This window comes from Thalassophryne amazonica, chromosome 21 (genome assembly GCF_902500255.1).
Source record: "Thalassophryne amazonica chromosome 21, fThaAma1.1, whole genome shotgun sequence".
Taxonomy (NCBI): Eukaryota; Metazoa; Chordata; class Actinopteri; order Batrachoidiformes; family Batrachoididae; genus Thalassophryne; species Thalassophryne amazonica.
The window spans coordinates 14,336,330-14,349,506 of record NC_047123.1 but is presented as its reverse complement, the minus strand read 5'-3'; the positions used below and the strand labels follow the sequence as shown (position 1 = coordinate 14,349,506).

Here is a 13,177-nt window from a genome sequence, read left to right as displayed (position 1 = left end):
AGTGACACCTTCTCAGGTCATTGCAGGTGTAAGTCAAAGCAGTACAAAAGACTCTTCAAAAAACACTGGAACCATTGGTCTCCCTTGATCCACCCATTAACATGTAGTCACATGATGACGATTTGAGTAAACTGATAATTAACAGATACATTAGGTCTTTAGGGTTACAGTACTCAAAAGAGGCTGAGAAACACTCGTCTAAGTTTATGAGTGTATTATACACAACAAATGATTTCACCATTTTATTTGGTGTTACTGATTTATTCCAAGCATGAGATTCAGCAGAAAATACACTACATCCTCAAACTAAATGTTTTGATCTCTTCTTAATCCTCAGATGAGCAGGGGATTAATTGAAAAGTGTGTTGCACTTATAGCTACAGAGTATTTAACAGCCAAAGAGGAGCTTTGAGAGGATGCAGAGCTCAGAGAGCTGCAGTGTGCAGGGAACTCCAAGGCACAGCTCCAGACTCCAGACTGTCATGCAAGACCCCCAGCATGGGAAATAAATGAAAACAACCAGTAACAGCAGTGTGTAGCAGATGGAAGCAGGCAGCGCAACCGGCAGCAGCTGCATAATGATCACAGAGCTCGTTACATCATAAAGACTGCCTCCATGTCTTAGTTAAACATGATTGGGAGGTTGTCAGCTGAGTCGCATCAGACACTTCTTGTAACCGAGACAAACTGGCAGCACTCTTTATGAGTGCAAATAGCCAGGAAAAGGAACACAATATATCAGTGTGAGCTCATTTCATCATTCCGTCACAAACTGCTGATCATTTACTTACTGATCAACTTCCTCTCCAGCCCGGGAGTATTTTATTTGTAGGATATTTCTGATAGTATGTGAATTCTCAGCCAATCAGCAGGTCAGTACCCACTAAGTAATTCACACAGTTACCATGTGATTAACATACCAATGCAATTCATTGTGGGTATAATGTACTGATAAATGTGTCCTTATTCTGCAGATTGCAAAGCCCTGGTCCCACCGAATAATGAAGGAAGAATAATGAGCCACGTACCATGTTTTTTTTTTTTTTTTTGTAGGAGTCCAATTATTCACCAATCGTTGGGAGAATAGTGGCTCTGAGAGGCTCTTAGAGGCAGAATGTTCAGCTAACGAGGCTCATCTTTGAGCGTGGCGCTAATTTCAAGAAGTTCAAAATTTAGCAACAATAGGGTGGGGCAGTTTGTGTACAAGGTGCTACGAGAATAAACAAAGATTTTAGAGGCATGCTTGTAGTGAAGACGAGGCTGTTAAAAGCCTATTATCCAAGCACCTGGCAGCTACAAGGACCGGAGTGGCTATTTTGGACAGGCTATTTTGGCTCCGTCCTCTCACGCACTTCACTGTGACAATCCCACCCACTTTGTGTGCTAGATGCTGTATATAAAATAATTATTTTGTAGTGGATTAATCTTTTCTGTCAGAGTTTGGATGTTGAAAACACCTCGAATCACTTCTACAACCCCTGGCAAAAATTATGGAATCACCGGCCTCGGAGGATGTTCATTCAGTTGTTTCATTTTGTAGACTTTCTGGCTTTAAGAAACACTATAAGAAATCAAGAAAAGAAATTGTGGCAGTCAGTAACGGTTACTTTTTTAGACCAAGCAGAGGGAAAAAAATATGGAATCACTCAATTCTGAGGAAAAAATTATGGAATCATGAAAAACAAAAGAACGCTCCAACACATCACTAGTATTTTGTTGCACCACCTCTGGCTTTTATAACAGCTTGCAGTCTCTGAGGCATGGACTTAATGAGTGACAAACAGTACTCTTCGTCAATCTGGCTCCAACTTTCTCTGATTGCTGTTGCCAGATCAGCTTTGCAGGTTGGAGCCTTGTCATGGACCATTTTCTTCAACTTCCACCAAAGATTTTCAATTGGATTAAGATCCGGACTATTTGCAGGCCATGACATTGACACTGTGTCTTTTTGCAAAGAATGTTTTCACAGTTTTTGCTCTATGGCAAGATGCATTATCATCTTGAGAAATGATTTCATCATCCCCAAACATCCTTTCAATTGATGGGATAAGAAAAGTGTCCAAAATATCAACGTAAACTTGTGCATTTATTGATGATGTAATGACAGCCATCTCCCCAATTTATTCCTCAGAATTGAGTGAGTCCATATTTTTTTCCCCTCTGCGTTGTCTAAAAAAGTAACCGTTACTGACTGCCACAATTTTTTTTTTCTTGATTTCTTAGTGTTTCTTAAAGCCAGAAAGTTGCTATTTGAAATGACTTTAGTTTTGTGTCATGTCTGTGTTCTGCTTTTTTTTTCTACAAAATTAAACAACTGAATGAACATCCTCCGAGGCCGGTGATTCCATAATTTTTGCCAGGGGTTGTAGAATCACAGAGGACATTTGGAGCGTTTTTCCTGTGTCTCTCATGCACTGAGGTGGAGAACATATTTGGAACAGCTTAAAAGGCAATTATTTGTAATGTTTATATTGTAGTAGTTTGGTAAAACAGTTGCATGTTCATTCATTCTTTATAAGCAGCTGTAAAAGTATGTTTATGATAATTTTAACACCTTGTTAATGGATCAGATGAGCTCCGCTATGTGTGCACTGACGCAATGACTTGCACTCAAGATGAGCATTTATGCAGAATGCCAGCTTGCAAAAAAGTGATTCTGCAGACAATAACGGACAAACACAAAGTTAAAAGTTGGATCACGGTGTCAAAATGACTGTAAGCCATGGAAGAAATAAAGCCAGTGAGAAGAAGCACAGAGTCCAGGAACCCATGGTTCAGTTCTAGCTGGTCTGGTTATGGATGTGTATTGCGTTTTGTTTTGTTCTTTTGTTGTTGTTTTTTTTTGTTTTTGTTTTGTTTTTTTGAAGTTATCAATCCACACGGATGTATATAATTAAAGCAGCCACCTCATTGTGGTTTCTTGTTTTTGTTTGTTTGTTTGGTCAGAGCTGGGTGAACATGCAAAACTGCTGCATTTAATGACTCTGGAACTCAGGTGAACAGCAGCTTAGTGCAAAATAAACTTTTTTTCTGGAGTCTGACGTATTGTGTGTTTCAACCTTCAAAATAACTTATCACTCCATAAAAAAATTAAAACTTTTTTTTAATGCAGCACTATGTTATTTTAAGCAACTTCATGTTTTCATATAGAACAAAAACAAAAAAGTCTATTTAATTGAATATAGGTTGAAGAGGATTTGCAAATCATTGTATTCTGTTTTTATTTACATTTCACACATTGTCCCAACTTCATTGGAACTGGGGTTGTAATATATCACTCCCTAAATAAATTTAAACTTTTTTTTGGAGTGATACGTTAATTTGAAGACTGAGACGCACAAGTCAGACTCCAGAAAAAAATTAAATTATTTATCTACTTTTTGTGAACAAGCAGGATAAATTTCTGGGATTATAACCAACATCACTACACACTAACAGCATGAAGCTTGGCATTTTGAAGCACATTATACAAAAAAAAGAAAAAAAATATGGTTTTAATCTTAACGTACCTCACTTATTCATTAATCTCACATGTGACTCACTACAGACGCCTTTATTAAATGCACATATTTTTATGCATTGATCCTTTATTTTTTATCCATTTAAACATTTGAAAATTTTGGAATGTTTATTGATTATTATATATTTAAAATTTTACGCATATTTTTTCTTGATAATTCCTAGTGGTTTTTATTCCACGGCTTGTTGAAAGCAAATAAAGAACATTTAAAAATAAAGAAGAAGATTATCATGATTGTGAATTTGGAATATAACCACAGGTTTTTCTAAATGACCAGTTTTCAATGCAGTGCTTAAGACCTAATTCCTGCACAACCTTGTTTTAACAAAACACCATCATATTTATGTCTCCTCCGACCTCTGTGCTGAGCACACAGTGTCGGCACAGAAGCAGAAGCACAATACCAATTTCACTTTGAGGGAAACACCAATTTATTGTAGCGACTGTTGCAACGCAATGAAAATTGATCCTGATATGTTAATTAGAGACTGATGCGCAGGGTAACTCAGTGCTACTTATGTTCAGTCACCTGATCAGTATGTGAGCCAGGGAACAGAGCAGACTGAGGGTTGACACTGGCCTGAGATCAGTCAAGAGCAGGCATGGTGACACGAACATCAGAGAGACCAGGCAACACACTGATTCAGGAATGGCAACTTGTGAAAAGCTGACATACAAGAGACTGGTGGAGAACACGAGATAAAGGGTGCAGGTCATCAACAGCTCAGTGATCTGTAAAACACACACACACACACACACACACACACACACACACACACACACACACACACACACACACACACACACACAGGGACAGTTGTTTCAATCATGATCATGATGAGGCAACACAAATTAAAATGTATATTTTTTTTACTTTGTCTATCGTCTATCGAAACAAATCATTTGACATAGAGAAGTGTCATAATCATATTATCTTTTTTATGGATGTAATGATACCCTCGAGTTCATTATACAATTTTCTCACAATTTTTTTTAACAAAATGAGCTACAGACAATTTTTGACTAAAAAACATACTTTTTTCTGTAAAATGTGAAAAACAGCATCTATCCTCTTCATAAAAGTGTGATTGAAATTATGCTTCATTTTCACTCATTCACTCATCTTCAACCGCTTACTTCAATTAAGGGTCACGGGGTGCTGGAGCATATCCCAGCACTCATAGGGCATGAGGCGGGGTACACCCTGGACAGGACGCCAGTCTGTTGCAGGGCCACATATAGACAAACAAACACATTCACACCTACGGACAATTTAAAGTTTCCAATCCACCTAACCTGCATGTCTTTGGGAGAACAGGGAAACTCCACACAGAAAGGCCACAGGTGGGAATCGATCCCATGACCTTCTTGCTGTGAGACCACAGTGCTAACCACTAATCCACAGTGCTGCCTTATAATTCATTTTAATTAACAAAAATCCCACATCAAAATAACTAAACAAAAATATGCTGCCACACCACTGACCAATAAAAACAAAAATTTAGCCATTGCAATTACTTTGTTTTTAAATTTCTGATAGTTCAAATAACATTGCTTTATTCTTAAACATTTCAAATACATTACAAAGATCTACAATAGCCACTATGACCAGCATTCCACTGCTTTGAAAAAATAGTATTCACAACCTTGAAATCTTTTTAACACAGCAATTAGTGAGTTATTTCTATAAACTATAATATCAGGTGTGTGTGAGTGTGAAGGAGCATTGCGATGCATTTTTCATTTCAAGTGATTTGAATCTACACATTTTTATTGAATTTTAACTGATTCATGATGTATTGTTCCATCCTTAACTCTTTGTCATTGGTTATGTTTTGCTGGTTTAATCTCTGGGTTATTCTGTATTTTGCTGTAATTCCCTACATTTTTCTGTCATTATTCTCTTCGTTATCATTGTTCTCCATATTATCTGGCTTGTTGTAAATATTGTTTGGCACTTTTATTTTGATGTTTCTTCTGCCTTCACTTCATGTAGCTTAACTTCCTGTTTGTGGTCTTCCAGGTTCACAGCTCCCCAAACTTCCACGTTTGTTCCCTCACCTTTATTACTGCTTTTTGGGTGTTCCCCTGTTCCCAGATTATATAAATTCATCCTGCTCTCTTGCAATATGATTCCAGTGTCTTTTTTTTTTTTTTTTTTCCAGCGTTAATGCTTTCCTGTTATGGACCTTTGCTGCCGTCATGTGTTCCTGACTTTTACCTGCCATTCTGGATTGACAGTTTGGAATGAGAATTCTCTGTTACCGAATTATTGCCTGTTTTTGGATAACCATCTGGTACCTCCTTTTGAAACACTGTTTCCTGTTGGAGCGGTCACACATGTGCCTGATGCATTGCCTGTTTTCCTCTGTTCACAAGACCAATGCTTAACCACTTGACCATCACCTCCCTCTTAGTATATGTTATGTATATTACATCAAACCTATTGTTTTCCAATTCATTAAACTTAAAATTGTAAGTTAAAACAGTCTGTTTTTTACAGTTATTCTTTTCAAACAAACAAGAATTCAGTAAATACTAGTTACCTGAGCTACATTAACTATCCATCCTCCAAGTACAGCACAGCAGGGCCAAAGTCCTCCACAGCAGGCTTTTACTATGTCCTGGTAGCTGCGCCGGACTCGAACTTGTGACACTGAGCCCGAGCATCCACTGCAAGACACAGACATTGTGACACCATGTTACTGAGGATAATTCCTGATTCCGTGAGAGATTTAGCCTATACATTAACACTACAGTTTTGTTAGCTTGCAGCAGTTCCTGGTATCTGCTCAGGTTTAATCTGGCACAGGGGTTTGTGCTACTTGCTTTGTGGTGTCAGACATGGTGTCTGTGTTAGAGAGTTGTGTGCATAAACTCCAGGAGCATGTTTCTGACACTGACGAGTTAGCTGTGTATGTTTGTGTGTCGTTCAAGACTATGGTAAACTTGGAAAACCCAAGTAAATAAATAGCCTTTCTTATGTTACGGTCTTAACAGTCATGGCCATGATTATAGTTGTTATGATGTCAAGTCAGTTGAATTAGAGCACTTAATTCTACGAGTTTCCAAACAAAAAATCCAACCTGACCATGTGTTCATATTATTTAGTCAGAGGTGGCACCTATGATTTCCAGCAGTAGCCTTCAACCAGGTAGTGTATCTAATAGTATAGACTCCTCTGTAGCTGCTGTTGCATTTGTTCCTGCACTGCATAAGTATGCAGGTAAAGCCAATTTTTGGAACAATTTTGCATTTGCAGTCAGATTCATTCTTGGATGGCTTTACTGTGTGCAGCACCTCTCAGAGACATACTACAAAGATGGACAGAATATTTAAGTATTTGGACTCAAAGCACTGTTCTTGACAGGTTGAAGTCTCAATTGCTTTACTTTGAACAGTTGGGGGAACAAACATAGTGCATTGTATATTTAACTTTGGTATAAACTAGACACCAGAGACACATCGGTTGGCTAATATTCACCACCTTTCATGAACATCAGTAATAGTGCTATTTTTGCCATTATGAAAATTTTTACTTTATGAAATAAACAATGTAGAAAAACACTTTGTTGGTGTCAATACATAGTTTGTCCAGCAAAGGGACTTCCAGAAGCTCATACAGCTTAGCTTACAATGCTGTCAAGCATCATTGGAACCCCTGTCACCCTAGCACTGGTGCCTCAAAGCAAGAAGGTCCCGGGTTCCCTTTGGACCTGGTCCTTTCTGTGTGGTTCTCCCTGTGTTTGTGTGGGTTCCCTCTAGGTGCTCTGCTTTCCTCCAAACTCTCACCCATTGACCTCTGATTTGCTCTAGCTCTCTGTGACCCTTTTTGGAAATGAATGGCACATACATTCCAACAACTTCATAGCACTAAAATATACAAATAACTATGTACATTTCTGGCAAGTGCACAATAGAATTGATTAATCAAGTTTGATCTTATAAAAAACTGCAACAATGCTAAGCTTAGCTTTGCTTGGTTAAATCATGTTGCACTAGCTGCCAAATCATATGGATGTCAACCTACAGAACAGAATGAAGTAGAAACCATACCTTTGCTCCACTTCGTACAGACAAGCCACCAAGATCCTTCCTGTACGGTTACACATCCAGGCTGACACAATCAACAGAAGAAGACCAACATAACCTGACTGGACCAATGCGAAGGGCAAGCCCAAGACAAAGATGCCCTGAAGGGGAAACAGAGAGATAGAACAAGTGAGAGTGCCAGAAAACAGAATACCCGAGGTGAGGACTTAATGATGAAGAGAGACAGAGACAGGTCTCATTTCATGTTGTTTAAACTAAAACACAACGCTCTTTGAAGTCCAAAAAAAGAAAGAAAGAAAAAAAACCTTGTGAGCTTTAGAAACTCTCCATGAGCCCTTCACATTTTTATTATTGTGCCGTGTATTGTTTGTGATTTCACAATCACCACAGTTGTTTTATTTGATTTGAACAGAAGCCATACATTCTCAGAGCACACTTACGGATATTTGATTGCTGGCATGATTGTGCAAAATAACTAATTATTGCATCCCTCAAGCCTACAATGGTATAAAGGATTTAAATTACAATATCCATGCCATCATATATAATATACAGTAAAACTTGCATAAACCGGATACTCACACTCACTGTACAAAAGCAAAAGTCCCAATGCTTTTGTATGGTTTTCCATGTAATAAACACCGTATATACCGTATTTTGTATAATGGATTTTCGCTCACATTGGACAAAGCGTCCCATCCCTTTGCAATATATTCCCATTAAAAACACCTCGCATGAAATGGACAGAGCAGTCTGGACGTGCCCAGTAAGAGAGGTACAAAATGAAGTTCAGTGCTAACACTCAACGATTTGAGGAAAGTGGGTACCATATTTCCTTGATTAAAAGCCTGGGCACTTATTTTTTCAAACCGTGCTCAGACCCAGCACCTAAAAGAGGCAGGCCTTTATTCAAGGCAGGCAATTATTAACAAAATGCTGCTTGCTGCCTGCCCTGTAATATGGTGTTAAGTTTCACACATATCCCTGGGTGTGGCGAACCAAAGACACCCGCTTTAGATCAGAGCCCTCTGAATGGCTGTGAACCCTCCATGTAGCCTACATACAACTGCTAAATGACAGAGACTGCAAGGGCTGTGATTTGTCACTTTTTGGTTTCCACTCCTTCCTCTCCCATCATATTTTAATAGTTTTTGCAGTGCATTTCAGATCACATATGTTTGGCAGAAAAGTCCACAAATATGACCAGCTTTACAGTACGGAGTCTAAAAACTACAAAGACACTCAAATAACCTGCAATTCATGTAGGGACATTTATGTTCATTGTGTTTGTAAATCTGTGTGGACCCCAGGAAGAGTAGCTGCAGCAAAGCTGAAGCTAATGGGGATCCTAATAAATAAATAAATAAATAGCACCGTCTGAGTTCATGGGTGTTGAACTAAGGCTTGCATCCTTGCCCTTTGTGCAAGGATGCCGCTCATGTAAGGTTGTGTTTTAACTGTTGTTCCCTTTTATAGCACTAGCACTGCTGTACTTTAGACTAGGTTTATGGTGGTCTAAGGTGTAAATGTTTTTTGGTGACACACCCAGCCGCTCATGATAATGCACCAATTCTGCTCCTAACCACACCGATTGTTCGACCAACATGTCTACTGGAATGCAAGTGATATACTGTTTTGCACAACACAATGCAGTGGCATGGAAAGCAAAGCAAACTGGGGCAAGATGAATAAGTGGCAGAAAAACCAATGGTAAAAAGCGTGACATGCTCAAGATAAACAATAATTAACATGAATAAAACAAAAGGGGCTAAACTGAGAAATAAAGTGACAAGCCTAAAGAGAAAGATAAGCCAATAACCCAAAACTATGACCCAAAACAGAAGTGATACTGGCTAAAGAATAAATATAAATACATTAAATGATAATAAGATGGCAACACAACGTATAGATATTATATATTAATTTAGACTTTCTTTCATTGGAAAAAAGACTGTGGATTTACAGGTATTTACACAATATGTGACTTTTTACTATAAGGTATTGACATTTTACCCTGAATTTCAAAATATTCTACAAGCTTTAGCTTGTAGCTTTTGTGGTTTTTGAAACACTTTGTCTTTTCATTCTTCATGAATTTCATGTAGTTTAATTGTTCTGTGTTGATGCATAATTTGGTTTACAGTTAAAAGGAAAATCAGTCCAGGTCCTACTTCCATGTCATATTCTGTTATTTCAACATTATCATTGACAGTTCAAATGAAAGGCTGAATCTTGGATCATTTAAATACACACATTTTTTTTTCTTCCAGGAGATGCTGAAAATGTATCATTAGATAAACAATTCATTTGGTTTCTGGGGCCCCATGGGTCCTAGACCCCAGCTCGACACCTTGCAAATTTTCCTTGGATTTCACAATTTTCATTTCACAGCCCTGTTATAATCAAAACTAGAACAGAACTGTTACTGATTAAAACATAAACGTAAATGCAATAACCGATAATGAGGTCACAACATAAACTAAGATTACACCGAACACAAATGAACAGAATGACAAAACCAGAGAGTACAGGATAATGCAATAAATAAATGGAACTAACTCATAAACAATAAGTGACAAACAGAACATAATCAAATAAGAAACACTTGAAGATCAATTATAACCAAAACCGGTGACTAATACAATACAATAAATGTGATAAACAGAATTAAATTAAGACTAAGGCAACATAAGTGACCAAGAGTGAAAGGATACAAAAGTAACACAACAAGCAATAAGGAAAAACAAACTATAGGCAAGACAGGAACTAAGACAAGGTAACCAAGTGAAACACGGAAAATAAATGGAACAAAACTAATCATAATAAGAGCATGACCAAAAGGACCTTGACATGACATGAAAAACACAGGGCTCAGAGAACAGCAGAGGAAAAGAATCCAGAACTAAGAAAACTGGCCCTAAAGGGCCCGATCATGACACTCCTATTACACTATGTAACAAATTTTTATTTTTGTTTTGTTCCTGGGTACACAGTGTGTTTTCCTAACCTGTTATGCCTTAAATAAATAGAAAATAGCTGTTATTCCACAGAAACTTTGCTTCTGTGATCAGGACAATGATATTTTGAAATTTGTCTGTTTTCAAGAATATTCTCGATTCACCTTCACTACTACTGAGTAGTCTTCTAGAATATTCTTTAACTGCTAGAACTGTCCAGAATTTTCTAGAAGTTTCCAGAATTATCTAGAAATTTCAAGAAACTTGGAACTTTCTAGAATGTAAAAAAAATAAAATCAAAGTTTGTGCTGAATGTAGTCATTTTTCCATAGGCTTTAGACATAAGCAGTTGAAATATAACACTTAGAAGACAGGAACAAAAATTGTTACATAGTGTTATAAGACAGTAATTGTATTGCAGTGGTAAAGTTTCCATTGAATCCCGTGAGTGGCATTTATTTTTTAATTAACCAGGGTTATTTAACGGTGGGGTTCTGTATTGCGTCCCCTTTTCTTTATTATTTATATCAACCTAGTGATATTCACTAATTATACAGCTGGTTTTTATTTGATTGTTCTCCACATCAGTAGCGTGATGTGGTGCCACACGTCCCAGCTGCTCACATGACACCTTTGCGTGCACAACATCATAGTGGGATTGTTCACGCCTGCCTGTCAGCTTGATATTTTCATGGTTGGCTCATACAAGCTGTTCCGCCGCGATTCAGCCTGATTTGTACTTATTCGTACTACGTGTGAAGGGGCCCTGATGGACATAACGAAACAAACAAAAATAGGTGTTGTGGGCTGCCTGTTCCTGCTCATGTTAAACATTCTGACACTCGACTCCGATCTCTCTACACAGCTCTCGCAGCTCTCGGTTATTCACACACCACCACCGCCTCCTGCTGCACCGGTTCAGCTTGTCACCTCCTCGTTATCTGACGCTGCCTTCGTGGCATCACCCAAACCTTTCATATGCTATCCAGAACCATTCTCCGGGTGTGTACATACTTGCGCCTCCTTTTTAATGCAGTGCTCTTTTGTTTTCAGTCAGCGTCCCACTCATTACAGCTTCGACGAAAGTAAAATTACATACGTAGTCAGTTTGCTCCAGGGGGAGGCGCACTCCTGGGCCACTGCTCTCTGGAGCAACGACTCTCCGCTTCTTCATTCATTCACTTCATTCTCAAAAGAGCTGTTTAATTTTCGATCATCCCACCCGGAGGGATTCCATTTCCCAGCATTTGCTAACACTGAAACAGGATCAGGGTAGCGCTGTGGAGTTTTTAGTTGACTTCCGTATTCTTGCCACGGAGGCTGACTGGAATGCAGCGGTGTTGCAAAGCGTCTTCATAAACGGCTTAAGCGATGCACTAAAACATGAGCTGGTGGTCTGGGATGAGCCCGCGGATCTGGATTCGCTCATTTCTCTCGTGATCCAGTTGGACAATAGGCTGAGGGAGCGACATCGGGACAAAGTCCGTCGGGCTGACCGGGTTTCTTCCACTTGCCCCGCCTCGTGGCATGCACTGGAGCCATCCCTACCAAGCTCCAGTGACACCACCTCTGACACGCCAGCTCCCCCTGCTGGTGAGCCCATGCAGCTCACCAGCTTGGTAAATCTGTGCCAGGGGCAAGACTTCCCACCAACCTCCCTCTGGACTTCTTCAACCGCTCCTGATTCCCGGCCGCACATGGTTACATATCGGGATGGACTTCATCACCGGACTTCCTACATCTCAGGGTAACACACTCATCCTCACAATCGTAGATTGGTTCCCCAAGGCAGCCCAATTTTTGCCCCTGCTGAAGATACTATCTGCCCAGGAGACCGCCGACCTTATAGTGACAAATGATATCCCAGACTGTTGAACTGAAGTCGTACATCAAGCAAGAATGGGAAAGAATTCCACCTACAAAGCTTCCAGTCCAATCCAATCCAGTGTATTTATAGAGCGCATTTAAAAACAACAAAGTTGACCAAAGTGCTGTACAAAGACATAAATAAATAATCACATGGTAAGTAACAGTGGCAAAGAAAAGTTTTTAAAACAGTAAAATCATAAACCCCCTAGTCAAAAGCCATCATCCATCCATCCATCCATTTTCTTCCGCTTTATCTGGCGTCGGGTCGCGGGGGCAGCAGCTCAAGCAAAGCCGCCCAGACCTCCCGATCCACACACACACACCAGGCATCTATTTGATGCAGTTATGCATATTCCAGCATTACAGCTGGGAACCTATAGCAATTATGCCTACATTGTTCTAATTTTGGTGTGACATTCCTTCTCTATTTCCAAGTATTTCTGTTTCCATGTCTCTTTGTATGTTTCCTTTTTTAGAATACAAATACACACATATAAAGACATGGCTCAATTTAATTCACTCTTTTTGTGCTTTAATATTGCAAGTGTTTTTCCAGGCTGTTTGTTGGATATTTCTATGCCTTTATAATCAAATAACTTGTGGTCACAGTGGGCCCTTGTACCAGCAACACTAATAGCTTATTATATAAATGTTGGCTCTTATTCAAATCATGTAAATGCATTCTCTTAGTGTCTACTGTAATGGAACAGCCTCACTGTTTCCCTAGAGAATGAGTTAGGGCATTACGGGAATGATACATCACATTGATATGCTGTGA

The 13,177-nt window shown here is 39.0% G+C and overlaps 1 protein-coding gene across 1 annotated transcript in view; it reads right to left on the bottom strand.

Annotated features, from left to right (window-relative positions):
* The window catches only part of LOC117503461 (vesicular inhibitory amino acid transporter-like), a 50,053-nt gene that overhangs the window by 15,062 nt on the left and 21,814 nt on the right, over positions 1–13,177 (bottom strand). The window contains exons 3-5 of the mRNA XM_034162697.1: positions 7,577–7,713; positions 6,067–6,193; positions 4,050–4,252 (exon numbers count right to left, since the gene is read on the bottom strand). Coding sequence (XP_034018588.1) covers positions 4,050–4,252; positions 6,067–6,193; positions 7,577–7,713 — 467 coding nt within the window. The remainder of the gene's footprint in view (positions 1–4,049; positions 4,253–6,066; positions 6,194–7,576; positions 7,714–13,177) is intronic.